The sequence below is a fragment of the Oncorhynchus clarkii genome, chromosome 4 (genome assembly GCF_045791955.1).
Source record: "Oncorhynchus clarkii lewisi isolate Uvic-CL-2024 chromosome 4, UVic_Ocla_1.0, whole genome shotgun sequence".
Taxonomy (NCBI): domain Eukaryota; kingdom Metazoa; phylum Chordata; class Actinopteri; order Salmoniformes; family Salmonidae; genus Oncorhynchus; species Oncorhynchus clarkii.
This window is the reverse complement of record NC_092150.1, coordinates 84,087,555-84,100,475: the sequence shown is the minus strand read 5'-3', so window position 1 is coordinate 84,100,475 and position 12,921 is coordinate 84,087,555. Positions and strand designations below refer to the sequence as shown.

At 47.6% G+C, this 12,921-nt stretch overlaps 1 protein-coding gene across 3 annotated transcripts in view; it reads left to right on the top strand.

Moving 5' to 3' along the window:
* The window catches only part of LOC139407382 (neurexin 3b), a 614,879-nt gene that overhangs the window by 139,568 nt on the left and 462,390 nt on the right, over positions 1–12,921 (top strand). For all 3 annotated transcript variants that reach the window (XM_071151120.1, XM_071151119.1, XM_071151121.1), the window contains exons 6-7: positions 10,717–10,965; positions 11,250–11,439. In XM_071151120.1, the coding sequence (XP_071007221.1) occupies positions 10,717–10,965; positions 11,250–11,439 (439 nt within the window). The remainder of the gene's footprint in view (positions 1–10,716; positions 10,966–11,249; positions 11,440–12,921) is intronic.

Below are 12,921 nucleotides of genomic sequence, written 5' to 3'. Positions count from 1 at the left end.
TCCGCAAGGCTATCAAACAAGCTAAGCGCCAGTACAGAGACAAAGTAGAATCTCAATTCAACGGCTCAGACACAAGAGGCATGTGGCAGGGTCTACAGTCAATCACGGACTACAGGAAGAAACCCAGCCCAGTCACGGACCAGGATGTCTTGCTCCCAGGCAGACTAAATAACTTTTTTGCCCGCTTTGAGGACAATACAGTGCCACTGACACGGCCTGCAACGAAAACATGCGGTCTCTCCTTCACTGCAGCCGAGGTGAGTAAGACATTTAAACGTGTTAACCCTCGCAAGGCTGCAGGCCCAGATGGCATCCCCAGCCGCGCCCTCAGAGCATGCGCAGACCAGCTGGCCGGTGTGTTTACGGACATATTCAATCAATCCCTATACCAGTCTGCTGTTCCCACATGCTTCAAGAGGGCCACCATTGTTCCTGTTCCCAAGAAAGCTAAGGTAACTGAGCTAAATGACTACCGCCCCGTAGCACTCACATCCGTCATCATGAAGTGCTTTGAGAGACTAGTCAAGGACCATATCACCTCCACCCTACCTGACACCCTAGACCCACTCCAATTTGCTTACCGCCCAAATAGGTCCACAGACGATGCAATCTCAACCACACTGCACACTGCCCTAACCCATCTGGACAAGAGGAATACCTATGTGAGAATGCTGTTCATCGACTACAGCTCGGCATTCAACACCATAGTACCCTCCAAGCTCGTCATCAAGCTCGAGACCCTGGGTCTCGACCCCGCCCTGTGCAACTGGGTACTGGACTTCCTGACGGGCCGCCCCCAGGTGGTGAGGGTAGGCAACAACATCTCCTCCCCGCTGATCCTCAACACTGGGGCCCCACAAGGTTGCGTTCTGAGCCCTCTCCTGTACTCCCTGTTCACCCACGACTGCGTGGCCACGCACGCCTCCAACTCAATCATCAAGTTTGCGGACGACACAACAGTGGTAGGCTTGATTACCAACAACGATGAGACGGCCTACAGGGAGGAGGTGAGGGCCCTCGGAGTGTGGTGTCAGGAAAACAACCTCACACTCAACGTCAACAAAACTAAGGAGATGATTGTGGACTTCAGGAAACAGCAGAGGGAACACCCCCCTATCCACATCGATGGAACAGTAGTGGAGAGGGTAGCAAGTTTTAAGTTCCTCGGCATACACATCACAGACAAACTGAATTGGTCCACTCACACAGACAGCATCGTGAAGAAGGAGGCTGAAGAAATTCGGCTTGTCACCAAAAGCACTCACAAACTTCTACAGATGCACAATCGAGAGCATCCTGGCGGGCTGTATCACCGCCTGGTATGGCAACTGCACCGCCCTCAACCGTAAGGCTCTCCAGAGGGTAGTGAGGTCTGCACAACGCATCACCGGGGGCAAACTACCTGCCCTCCAGGACACCTACACCACCCGATGTCACAGGAAGGCCATAAAGATCATCAAGGACATCAACCACCCGAGCCACTGCCTGTTCACCCCGCTATCATCCAGAAGGCGAGGTCAGTACAGGTGCATCAAAGCTGGGACCGAGAGACTGAAAAACAGCTTCTATCTCAAGGCCATCAGACTGTTAAACAGCCACCACTAACACTGAGTGGCTGCTGCCAACACACTGACACTGACTCAACTCCAGCCACTTTAATAATGGGAATTGATGGGAAATGATGTAAATATATCACTAGCCACTTTAAACAATGCTACCTTATATAAATGTTACTTACCCTACATTATTCATCTCATACGCATACGTATATACTGTACTCTATATCATCGACGGTATCCTTATGTAATACATGTATCACTAGCCACTTTATACTATACTATGCCACTTTGTTTACATACTCATCTCATTTGTACATACTGTACCCGATACCATCTACTGTATCTTGCCTATGCTGCTCTGTACCATCACTCATTCATATATCCTTATGTACATATTCTTTATCCCCTTACACTGTGTACAAGACAGTAGTTTGGAATTGTTAGTTAGATTACTTGTTATTACTGCATTGTCGGAACTAGAAGCACAAGCATTTCGCTACACTCGCATTAACATCTGCTAACCATGTGTATGTGACAAATAAAATTTGATTTGATTTGATTTGATTTGATTTGACTTCACTGAGGTCTGCAAGTGTTTTAGGGATTGTAAAAATGTATTTGTGTTGTTTAAATGTAGTGCATCTGTAACTGCTGGATCTTGTAGTTTACACATTCCCCCCGGTCTCCCTGTCTCCCGTTCCCCCGGTCTCCCGGTCTCCCGGTCCCCCCTGCTTTCTAATGACACCCAGAGACCCGGTCCCCCAGTCTCCCGGTCCCCCTGTCTCCCGGTCCCACTGTCTCCCGTTCCCCCGGTCTCCCGGTCCCCCTATCTCCCGGTCCCCCTGTCTCCCGGTCCCCCGGTCCCCCTGTCTCCCGGTCCCCCTGTCTCCCGGTCCCCCGGTCTCCAGTTCCCCCGGTCTCCAGTTCCCCCGGTCTCCCGGTCCCCCGGTCTCCCAGTCCCCCGGTCCCCCCTGCTTTCTAATGACACCCAGATACCTGGTCCCTTTGTCTCCCGGTCCCCCTGTCTCCCGTTCCCCCGGTCCCCCCTGCTTTCTAATGACACCCAGAGACACAGTTATACCTACAGTCAGAGTAACCCCAAGGTGACTGTGTTCAGTAGATGAGAGTTCATCATTGGGATGATATAGGAATAATATGATTGCCTTATGGGGACATTTATGATTGTCTTACAACACTAACAGCTAACCTCCCTCCATGTTTTCAGCATCTGTATCAGCAGTGTAAATCTGTATACAGAGTGGTTGCCCCTCCAGCATTATTATCAATCACCATGTGACTGGTGGAGTGGAGAGTCATAGGTAGTATCCCAAATTGTACCTAATTTAGTGCACTACTTTTGACCAGAGGCCCATAGGGAATAGGGTGCGATTTAGGATGCATCCACAGCATGTGATCCACGATGGACTGTATTTTGTTGCATGTCCAGCCTGGCTTGACTGACTGACTGTCTGCTGGGTCTATCCCTTACAACCATGTTCATCCTGCCGTGGCTCTGTCTGGGCTGATGAACTCTGCCTGCCAGCACACTGCCTCTATCCCTTTCTCTCTCTCTCTCTCTCTCTCTCTCTCTCTCTCTCTCTCTCTCTCTCTCTTTATCTGTCTATCTTTATGTCCCCCTCCCTCTCCTCCTCTGTACACAGCTGATGAGGGATTACTCAGGTCATTTGGGCCCGCTGGAAGGTTGGATCACGCTTCATCACTGCCTCTCTCTTCCAATGCTTTTCTCATGGAACAGAGGGAGGAGGAGGGATGGAGGAGGTGGGAGGAAGGCCAGAGCTGGAACAGAGGGAGAAGGACAAAGGGAGGAAGAAGGGGGAGGGCCAGAGTGAGAGGATGAAGGAGAGATGGAGTGGGGTAGAAGGAGGAGGGGTTGGACTCCTCTTTCTCTCTTTCTCTCTCTCCCTCCCTGACTATCTCCCTCCCTCTCTCTCTCTCCCTCCCTGACTATCTCCCTCCATTTCTCTCCCTCCCTGACTATCTCTCTCCCTCTCTCTCCCTCCCTGACTATTTCCCTACCTCTCTCTCCCTCCCTGACAATCTCCCTCTCACTCTCTCCCTCCATGACTATCTCCCTCCCTCTCTCTCCCTCCCTGACTATCTCCCTCCCTCTCTCTCCCTCACTGGAAGTAAAAGAGAATGTTACTGTAGTCCTCCTCTATTCTCTGCACCCTCCACACCCACTAGGCATAGGGACGATAGCAGCATCACTCCTCGTGTGCAACCGTGTGGGCCAGCAGTCATGTGACGTGAGCCAGTGGGCAGCGAGGCGGTAGCGGTGGCAGCCATGTCCCCTGGCGTCCACAGGGCACCAGCGCCAAGCCAAGCAGGCCAGGGTTCTAAAGAGTCAGCTTGTGTAGTTGCTCTGCTCTGAGAGGCTGTTGTGGCTGCTACTGTCATCCAGATTGTGGACGGAGGGGAGGAAGGGGGATTAGGGAAGGACGAAGGGAGGGAGGGAAGAAGGGAGGGAGTGAGCAAGAGACCAACATTTGGCATTTGGGAGGAATGTACTGCCCGCATCATCCTCAAAGTCGTCATCAGCCCTGTTCTATATTTAACCAAACCAGTCTCTGCTCATTTCAGTTTAAAAAATATGTATAAATCACACACAGCACACGTTTGCTCAGAGGCACGCAGGGATACTCCTCTGACCTCTAACCCCTGACCTTTGCATTGCGTTTGACCCCTGAGCATACACTCAGCAAGTTCTGCAGTAAACAGACACACAACAATGTGGCCCCTGTCTCTCTACATTGAAAGCCCCACACATCCATACAATGTACATGGTTTTGATATGTGGCTTTTGTCTTTCTAGTGGCAGTATAACTTACCGTTACAGCATCAAATCCCTCCAGCCTCCACCTAGGTGAGCTATTGCTCACATATTCATCTTAATGATATCCCTATTTGTACACACAACACCACTCAATTCCACCATCTCCACCCAGGAATATGAATAATGATTTTAAATAGTGTTTATTATATCACATTTATCTGGATCCACTTCATTTCAAATCCCTAATCCCTCCTCTCGTCCAATTTAAAAAATATATTTACACTCAGGCTCATTGTAGCATCGATCTACCTCTGTTTAAACATTACTCTCAAGGCTCTCTGGGGAGAGACTATTGAGTCCTCTAGCTACATTAGAGTTGGCAGGCAGGGAAGGAGGGAAACAGGCATAGAGGGAGAGATGGAGGGAGACAGGCATAGAGGGAGAGATGGAGGGAGACAGGCATAGAGGGAGAGATGGAGGGAGACAGGCATAGAGGGAGAGATGGAGGGAGACAGGCATAGAGGGAGGGATGGAGGGAGACAGGCATAGAGGGAGAGATGGAGGGAGACAGGCATAAAGGGAGAGATGGAGGGAGACATGCATAGAGGGATGGATGGAGAGGGACAGGTGTAGAGGGAGGGATGGAGGGGGACAGGCGTAGAAGGAGGGATGGAGGGAGACATGTGTAGAGGAAGGGATGGAGGGAGTGAGGTGTAGAGGGAGGGATGGAGGGAGTGAGGTGTAGAGGGAGGGGTGGAGGGAGTGAGGTGTAGAGGGAGGGATGAGGGAGTGAGGTGTAGAGGCAGGGATGGAGGGAGTGAGGTGTAGAGGGAGGGGTGGAGGGAGTGAGGCGTAGAGGGAGGGATGGAGGGAGACATGTGTAGAGGGAGGGATGGAGGGAGTGAGGTGTAGAGGGAGGGATGGAGGGAGACATGTGTAGAGGGAGGGGTGGAGGGAGTGAGGTGTAGAGGGAGGGATGGAGGGAGTGAGGTGTAGAGGGAGGGGTGGAGGGAGTGAGGCGTAGAGGGAGGGATGGAGGGAGACATGTGTAGAGGGAGGGATGGAGGGAGACATGTGTAGAGGGAGGGATGGAGGGAGACGTGTAGAGGGAGGGGTGGAGGGAGTGAGGTGTAGAGGGAGGTGTGGAGGGAGTGAGGTGTAGAGGGACGGGTGGTGGGAGTGAGGTGTAGAGGGAGGGATGGAGGGAGTGAGGTGTAGAGGGAGGGATGGAGGGAGTGAGGTGTAGAGGGAGGGATGGAGGGAGTGAGGTGTAGAGGCAGGGATGGAGGGAGTGAGGTGTAGAGGCAGGGATGGAGGGAGTGAGGTGTAGAGGCAGGGATGGAGGGAGTGAGGTGTAGAGGGAGGGATGGAGGGAGTGAGGTGTAGAGGGAGGGATGGAGGGAGACATGTGTAGAGGGAGGGATGGAGGGAGACATGTGTAGAGGGAGGGATGGAGGGAGTGAGGTGTAGAGCTAGGGACGGAGGGAGAGATGCACAGATGGAGGGATGGAGGAATGGAGGGAGACAGGCGTAGAGGGAGGGATGGAGGTGGGGCTAGCGGAAAGGAGACATGGAGGAAAGGAGAGAGAGAGGGAAGGAGAGAGGGAAGGAGGGAGGGAGGGAGGGAGGAAATGAGGGAGGAAATGAGGGAGGATGGGAGGGAGGGAGGGAGGGTGTGAGAGAAGCTTGGAGGCAAGGACAGAGGGAGGGAGACAGGTTGAGAGGACAAAAGAGAGGGAGAGAGAGATTAAGGCAGCCAAGGAGAGAGGAAAAGAGGCACTGTGGATGGGGTTAGAGGGGAAAGGGGCACTGTGGATGGGGTTAGAGGGGAAAGAGAGCCAATGTGGATGGGGTTAGAGGGGAAAGGGGCACTGTGGATGGGGTTAGAGAGGAAAGAGAGCCACTGTGGATGGGGTTAGAGGGGAAAGAGAGCCACTGTGGATGGGGTTAGAGAGGAAAGAGAGGCACTGTGGATGGGGTTAGAGTGGAAAGAGAGCCAATGTGGATGGGGTTAGAGGGGAAAGGGGCACTGTGGATGGGGTTAGAGTGGAAAGAGAGGCACTGTGGGAGGGGTTAGAGGGGAAAGAGAGCCACTGTGGATGGGGTTAGAGGGGAAAGAGAGGCACTGTGGATGGGGTTAGAGGGGAAAGAGAACCACTGTGGATGGGGTTAGAGAGGAAAGAGAGGCACTGTGGATGGGGTTAGAGAGGAAAGAGAGGCACTGTGGATGGGGTTAGAGAGGAAAGAGAGGCACTGTGGATGGGGTTAGAGTGGAAAGAGAGGCACTGTGGATGGGGTTAGAGTGGAAAGAGAGCCACTGTGGATGGGGTTAGAGAGGAAGGAGAGCATTGATCTAAACTAGATTAGTCTGTGTGTGCTCCCAGCACGGATCAATATGCCATCTCAGGGAGGAGGAGGAGGAGAAGGAATGGAGGAGGAGGAGGAGGAATGGATGCGGAAGAGGAGGAGGAGGAATGGAGGAGAGATGGAGGAGGACAAGGAGAAATGGAGGAGGAGGAGGAGAAGGGCAGACGGAGGAGGATATATAGCGGAGGAAGAGAAGCCTGTGCTTGCATTATAAATGGCCCCAGCTTGGCTAAGAGACGTCAGGGATGGCCGTTGGATAGCATAATAAACCTCTGACCGTAACAAAGTGGAAGATGAGGGATGCAAGGCCTGCATTCCAAATGGCACTCTATTCATTTCATAGTGCACTACTTTTGACCAGAGTCCATAGGGCTCTTGGAAAAATGAACGCACTATATAGAGCATAGGGTGATATTTGGGACGCAACGTAGGAAAGGCAGTGTATTAATGATCACCATTGGGTTAATGATTTGGTTAATGATCAACAGAGCAGGATGGAGCGGCCGTCCCATTCATAATCTGTAGTTATTATTATACAGAACCATTGATTGTGGTGTATTAGTGTGTCCTTGAATAACGAGGGAAAGAGATGGTGGTGTACAGGCCCCTGGACCCCTGAAGGGCCTCTTCTCACTGTCAGACAAGGTGGGAGGGAGGGAGGGAGGAATAGATAGAAGGCAAGGTGATACAAAATAAGTCTGGTCTGGTTCATCTCAAGAGAAACAGCCCTGGTTCGTTCTACCTTAAAAAGTACAAGAAAGAGGATTTGACACCCCATCAACTCAGAATGTTCTGAAATATTTCCGTAGTTACCATTAGCAGTCCTGAAACTTGTTGTTGAAATATAATTTGATCTATGAGAAATTAAGCTAATAAATTGCACCCAAATTGGCCATTTTCATTTATAGGATTCAGGTAATATTCAATAAATATAGTACCCAACATCCGATTTGAACAAACATATTCCTACCAATGAGTAAGACATGAAAATATCAAAAGCCACCCACGGAACACAGACCCCCCCACACCCCATACCAATCCCACCCCACAACCAGTATGCAGTATCAGTACTCTACATTTGACAAGTAGTATGAAGCTGTGGCTTGGAGTATTGCTTCTCCATACTATGTAATGTATTCTCTTTGAATCTGGTGTTTTTGTACAGAGAAATGTGTCATTGAAGTTGCTTGCACTAGTCACTATAAGTTGTAGACTCAAAAGTGGCGCAACTGTCTAAAGCACTGCATCTCAGTGTGAGAGGTGTCACTGCAGTCCCTGGTTCAAATCCAGGCTGCATCACATCTGGCCTTGATTGGGAGTCCCATAGGGCGGTTTACAATTGTCCCAGTGTTGGCTGGGGTAGGCGTTCATTGTAAATAAGAATTTGTTCTTAAGTGACTTTTTTTTAAAAGTAGTGTGGAAGTGCAAGTTTTGACCACTAGAAGCCCCTGTTCCTGCTATAAAACCACAGTATTTTACCCAGTGGGATGGTCTTTTGTGTTAACTAACATTTCCTTTGCACCTTTGGGAAGAAAACCAATAGTCTCATTGTGAAAGTAAATTGTGTGGTCATCCTCACAATTCAAGCTGTGTGTGGATTTTGCCCATTCCGTTGTATTTGTCATGTCTTACTCATTGGTAGGTAGACGTTTGGTCCAAATCAGATTTTGTCCACAATATTTATTTTAATATTATTTGAATCCTATAAATTAAAATGGCAAATCTTGGTGCAATCAATTAGCTACATTTCTCAGAGAGAAAAATAACATTTCAACAAAATAATGTTTTTTTTTTTTTACCTGTCTTTATCTTTACCTGTTTCTAACTACAGAAACAATTCCAGAACAATCTGTGATGGTCAAATCAAATCAAATGTATTGGTCACATACACGTGTTTAGATGTTATTGCAGGTGTAGCCAAATGCTTGGGTCTCAAGGCTTGCTGAAATGACATGGAAAGACTCCCCTGTCATTCAGGTTCTCATCATCAATCACTTCAGACTTTGGTCCAGCGTCAGTCACCTTGCATTATTGAAGTGTACAGGTAGTGTATGAGGAATACAGAGTGCAGTGTCTCATTCAGAAAGGTGTGATAGTATGCTACCATATCAGTAAGATAGAGGATTGGGTTCAGTTCAAGGTGCCTACAGTAGGTAGACTGGTGTTTAGACGTCGGTACAGATGTTGAGTATTACACTAATATTTAGCCCACCAGCTCCTTAGTGACACACAGTCACCTGGTATACAGTACATGGACACTAATCCTCTCCTCTCCCCTCTGTCTCTCTCTGTGTCTCTGTAGTTTTTATCTCATATCTCTCTGTGTCTCTCTGTAGTTATTATCTCTCTCTCTCTGTGTCTCTCTGTAGTTATCTCTCTCTCTCTCTGTGTCTCTCTGTAGTTATTATCTCTCTATCTCTGTGTCTCTCTGTAGTTAGTATCTCTCTCTCTCTCTCTGTGTCTCTGTAGTTATCTCATCTCTCTCTGTGTCTCTCTGTAGTTATTCTCTCTCTCTCTCTGTGCCTGTCTGTAGTTATTATCTCTCTCTCTCTCGGTGTCTCTGTAGTTATTCTCTCTCTCTATCTCTGTGTCTCTCTGTGGTTACTCTCTCATCTCTCTCTCTGTCTCTCTGTGGTTACTCTCTCATCTGCCACATGTATTGTAGGGAATTAAAGTTGTGCACTATGTTGTGAATAAAAGTTGTGCACTATGTAGGGAATAAAAGTTGTGCACTATGTAGGGAATAAAAGTTGTGCACTATGTAGGGAATAGAAGTCATGCAGTATGTGTAAGGGGTGCGTAACTGGTGCCAGGGAAGTCAGACGCAGGAGAGCAGAACTGTGTAATAACTGGAGCAGTTTAATTATCAAACAAACAACAAACAATTTCACACACAGACATGGGGTGAACAAAGGGTTAAATACACGACATGTAATGAGGGAAATGTAAACCAGGTGTGTGGGAAAACAAGACAAAACAAATGGAAAATGAAAGGTGGATCGGCGATGGGTAGAAGATTGGTGACGTCGACCGCCGAACGTCGCTCGAACAAGGAGAGGAACCGACTTCGGCGGAAGTCGTGACAGTATGTTGGGAATAAAAGTTGTGCACTTTGTAGGGAATAAAAGTTGTGCACTATGTAGGGAATCAAATTTGTGCACTACGTAGGGAGTAAAAGTCGTGCACTATGTAGGGAATTAAAGTCGATCAGTATGTAGGGAATAAAATTCATGCAGCAAGTATTGCATAAGGTTCCATTTTGAATGCAGTTTTTCTCATAGCACCAGTACTCTCCTTGACTGTCCTAGTAATCCATAGATCTTACTACCCCAGTGTAGTCCAGTGGAGGCTGCTGAAGGCAGAACGGCTCACAATAATGGCCGGAAAAGAGCAAATGGAATGGAAACATGGAAACCATGTGTTTGATGTATTTGATGCCATTCCATCAATTCCGCTCCAGCCACTAGCACTAGCTCGTCCTCCCCAATTAAAGTTCCACCAGCCTCATGTGCTTTAGGCAGGTGTTGAATCATACAGTGTGTCAGCATGTGATCTTCCTGCAGATGGACAGATTACAGTTCAAATAGGAAACAACAAGGGATATTGGATTTATATGCTTTTCTCAAGCCTTCCAAACATGATCAACATATTATAGAAAAACCAATATGATTTTCCACATACTGAATTAGAAAATAAACTATAGTCTCAAAACGTATTTAAACATTATCGTGTGGAACAATGGCCGTTCCTCTCACTCCTCTCTACAAGGTGTCGGCGTGTTGTTGCTTTTGTTCTCTCCTCTCTTTCATCTCCTAGGCTCTCATTTGCCTTATTAACTTCTAGATGCCTCTCTCTCTCTCTCTCTCTCTCTCTCTCTCTCTCTCTCTCTCTCTCTCTCTCTCTCTCTCTCTCTCTCTCTCTCTCTCTCTCTCTCTCTCTCTCTCTCTCTCTCTCTCTCTCTCTCTCTCTCTCTCTCTCTCTCTCTCTCTCCTCCAGGTGGTCTATAAGAATAATGACATCCGTCTGGAGCTCTCCCGTCTGGCTCGCATCGTAGACCCCAAGATGAAGCTCCAGGGTGAAGTGGTGTTTAAGTGTGAAAACGTACCCACCCTGGACCCAATCAACTTTGAGAGCCCTGATTCCTACCTCAGCCTGCCCAAGTGGAATACCAAGAGGGTCGGCTCCATCTCCTTCGATTTCAGGACCTCCGAACCCAACGGACTCATCCTCTTCACCCATGGCAAGGTATACAAACAACACAGCTTACCTGTTGTACCTGTCTTTCTGCCACTCAAACTCCCATTTTTTTATGATACTAGTTCCAGTTCTGCATGTTGCAACTATTTTGAAGGTTTCACTTGCAATGATTGTGTTATGTGGTTGATTAACCTGCCTTGGATGAATGCACTGAAGTTTAAGTCTGCTGTGGGTGAGATATTCCCCCTGATAAAAGCTGTTTAGCTGAAAGGTTGGTAATTGATTTGTACAGTTTATTATCTGTCAGCACCTAAAGAGGGTTCTTTTTCCAGGCCCAGGACCGTCGCGACGCGGCAGGGAAGAAGAACAACAAGGTGGACTTCTTTGCTGTGGAGCTGCTAGATGGAGGGCTATACCTGCTGCTGGACATGGGCTCGGGAACCATCAAGGTCAAAGCCACACAGAGCAAGGTCAACGACGGAGCCTGGCACCACGTGGACATTCAGAGGGACGGACGATCAGGTGAGGAGGGAGGAAGAGGAGGGGTGGGAGGAGAAAGAAGTGGTAAGACATTAATCATGAGGATGATGAAGCAAAACCTTTTTCGATTCATTTTGCTGATTTGCTATTTCCTCCACAGTGTGCTTATCCTGTGTGTCCTCTGACCTGGTAAAGGTTGGACAAACAGAACAGAACACAGAGGTGTAGAGAGGAAAATTATAGCAGAGTAAAGAGGTTTGGATGTTGTTGCATTGATCTCCACAACAGAATGGATTTACCACATTGCAGCCAGAGAGAGTGAGTGAGAGAGAAACAGAGATAACAACCTTCCATAACAAAGCCATCACCTACAGAGAGATGAACCTGGAGAAGAGCCCCCTAAGCAAGCTGTTCCTGGGCCTCTGTTCACAAACACGAACAGACCCCACAGAGCCCAAGGACAGCAACACAATTAGACCCAAACAAATCATGAGAAAACAAAAATATAATTACTTGAGACATTGGAAATAATTAACAAAAAAACATGGCAAACGAGAATGCTCTTTGGCCCTAAACAGAGAATACACAGTGGCAGAATACCTGACCACTGTGACTGACCCAAACTTAAGGAAAGCTTTGACTATGTACAGACTCAGTGAGCATAGCCTTGCTATTGAGAAAGGGCACTGAAAGCAGACCTGGCTCTCAAGAGAAGACAGGCTATGTGCACACTGCCCACAAAATGAGGTGGATATTGAGCTGCACTTCCTAACCTCCTGCCCGATGTATGACCATATTAGAGACACATATTTCCCTCAGATTACACAGATCTATAAAGAATTTGAAAACAAATCCAATTTTGATAAACTCCCATATCTACTGGGTGAAATTCCACAGTGTGCCATCACAGCAGCAAAATGTGTGACCTGTTGCCACAAGAAAAGGGCAACCAGTGAAGAACAAACACCATTGTAAATACAACCCATATTTATGTTTATTTATTTCCCTTTTTGTACTTGAACTATTTGCACATCTTTAAAACACTGTATGTATGTATAATATGACAACACTGTATTTAGACATAATATGACCTTTTAAATCTCTTTATTCTTTTGGAAAATGTGTGAGTGTAAAATTTACTGTAAATGTTTTATTGTTTATTTCACTTTGTTTAACCATTTCACTTTGACAATGTAAACATACAGCTGAAGTCGTAAGTTTACATACACTTAGGTTGGAGTCATTAAAACTAGTTTTTCAACCATTCCACAAATGTCTTGTTATCAAACTATAGTTTTGGCAAGTTGGTTAGGACATCTACTTTTTGCATGAGACAAGTCATTTTTCCAACAATTGTTTACAGACAGATTATTTCACTTATAATTCACTGTGTCACAATTCCAGTGGGTCAGAAGTTTACAAACACTAGGTTGACTGTGCCTTTAAAGAGCTTGGAAAATTCCAGAACATGATGTCATGGCTTTAGAAGCTTCTGATAGGCTAATTGACATCATTTGAGTCAAT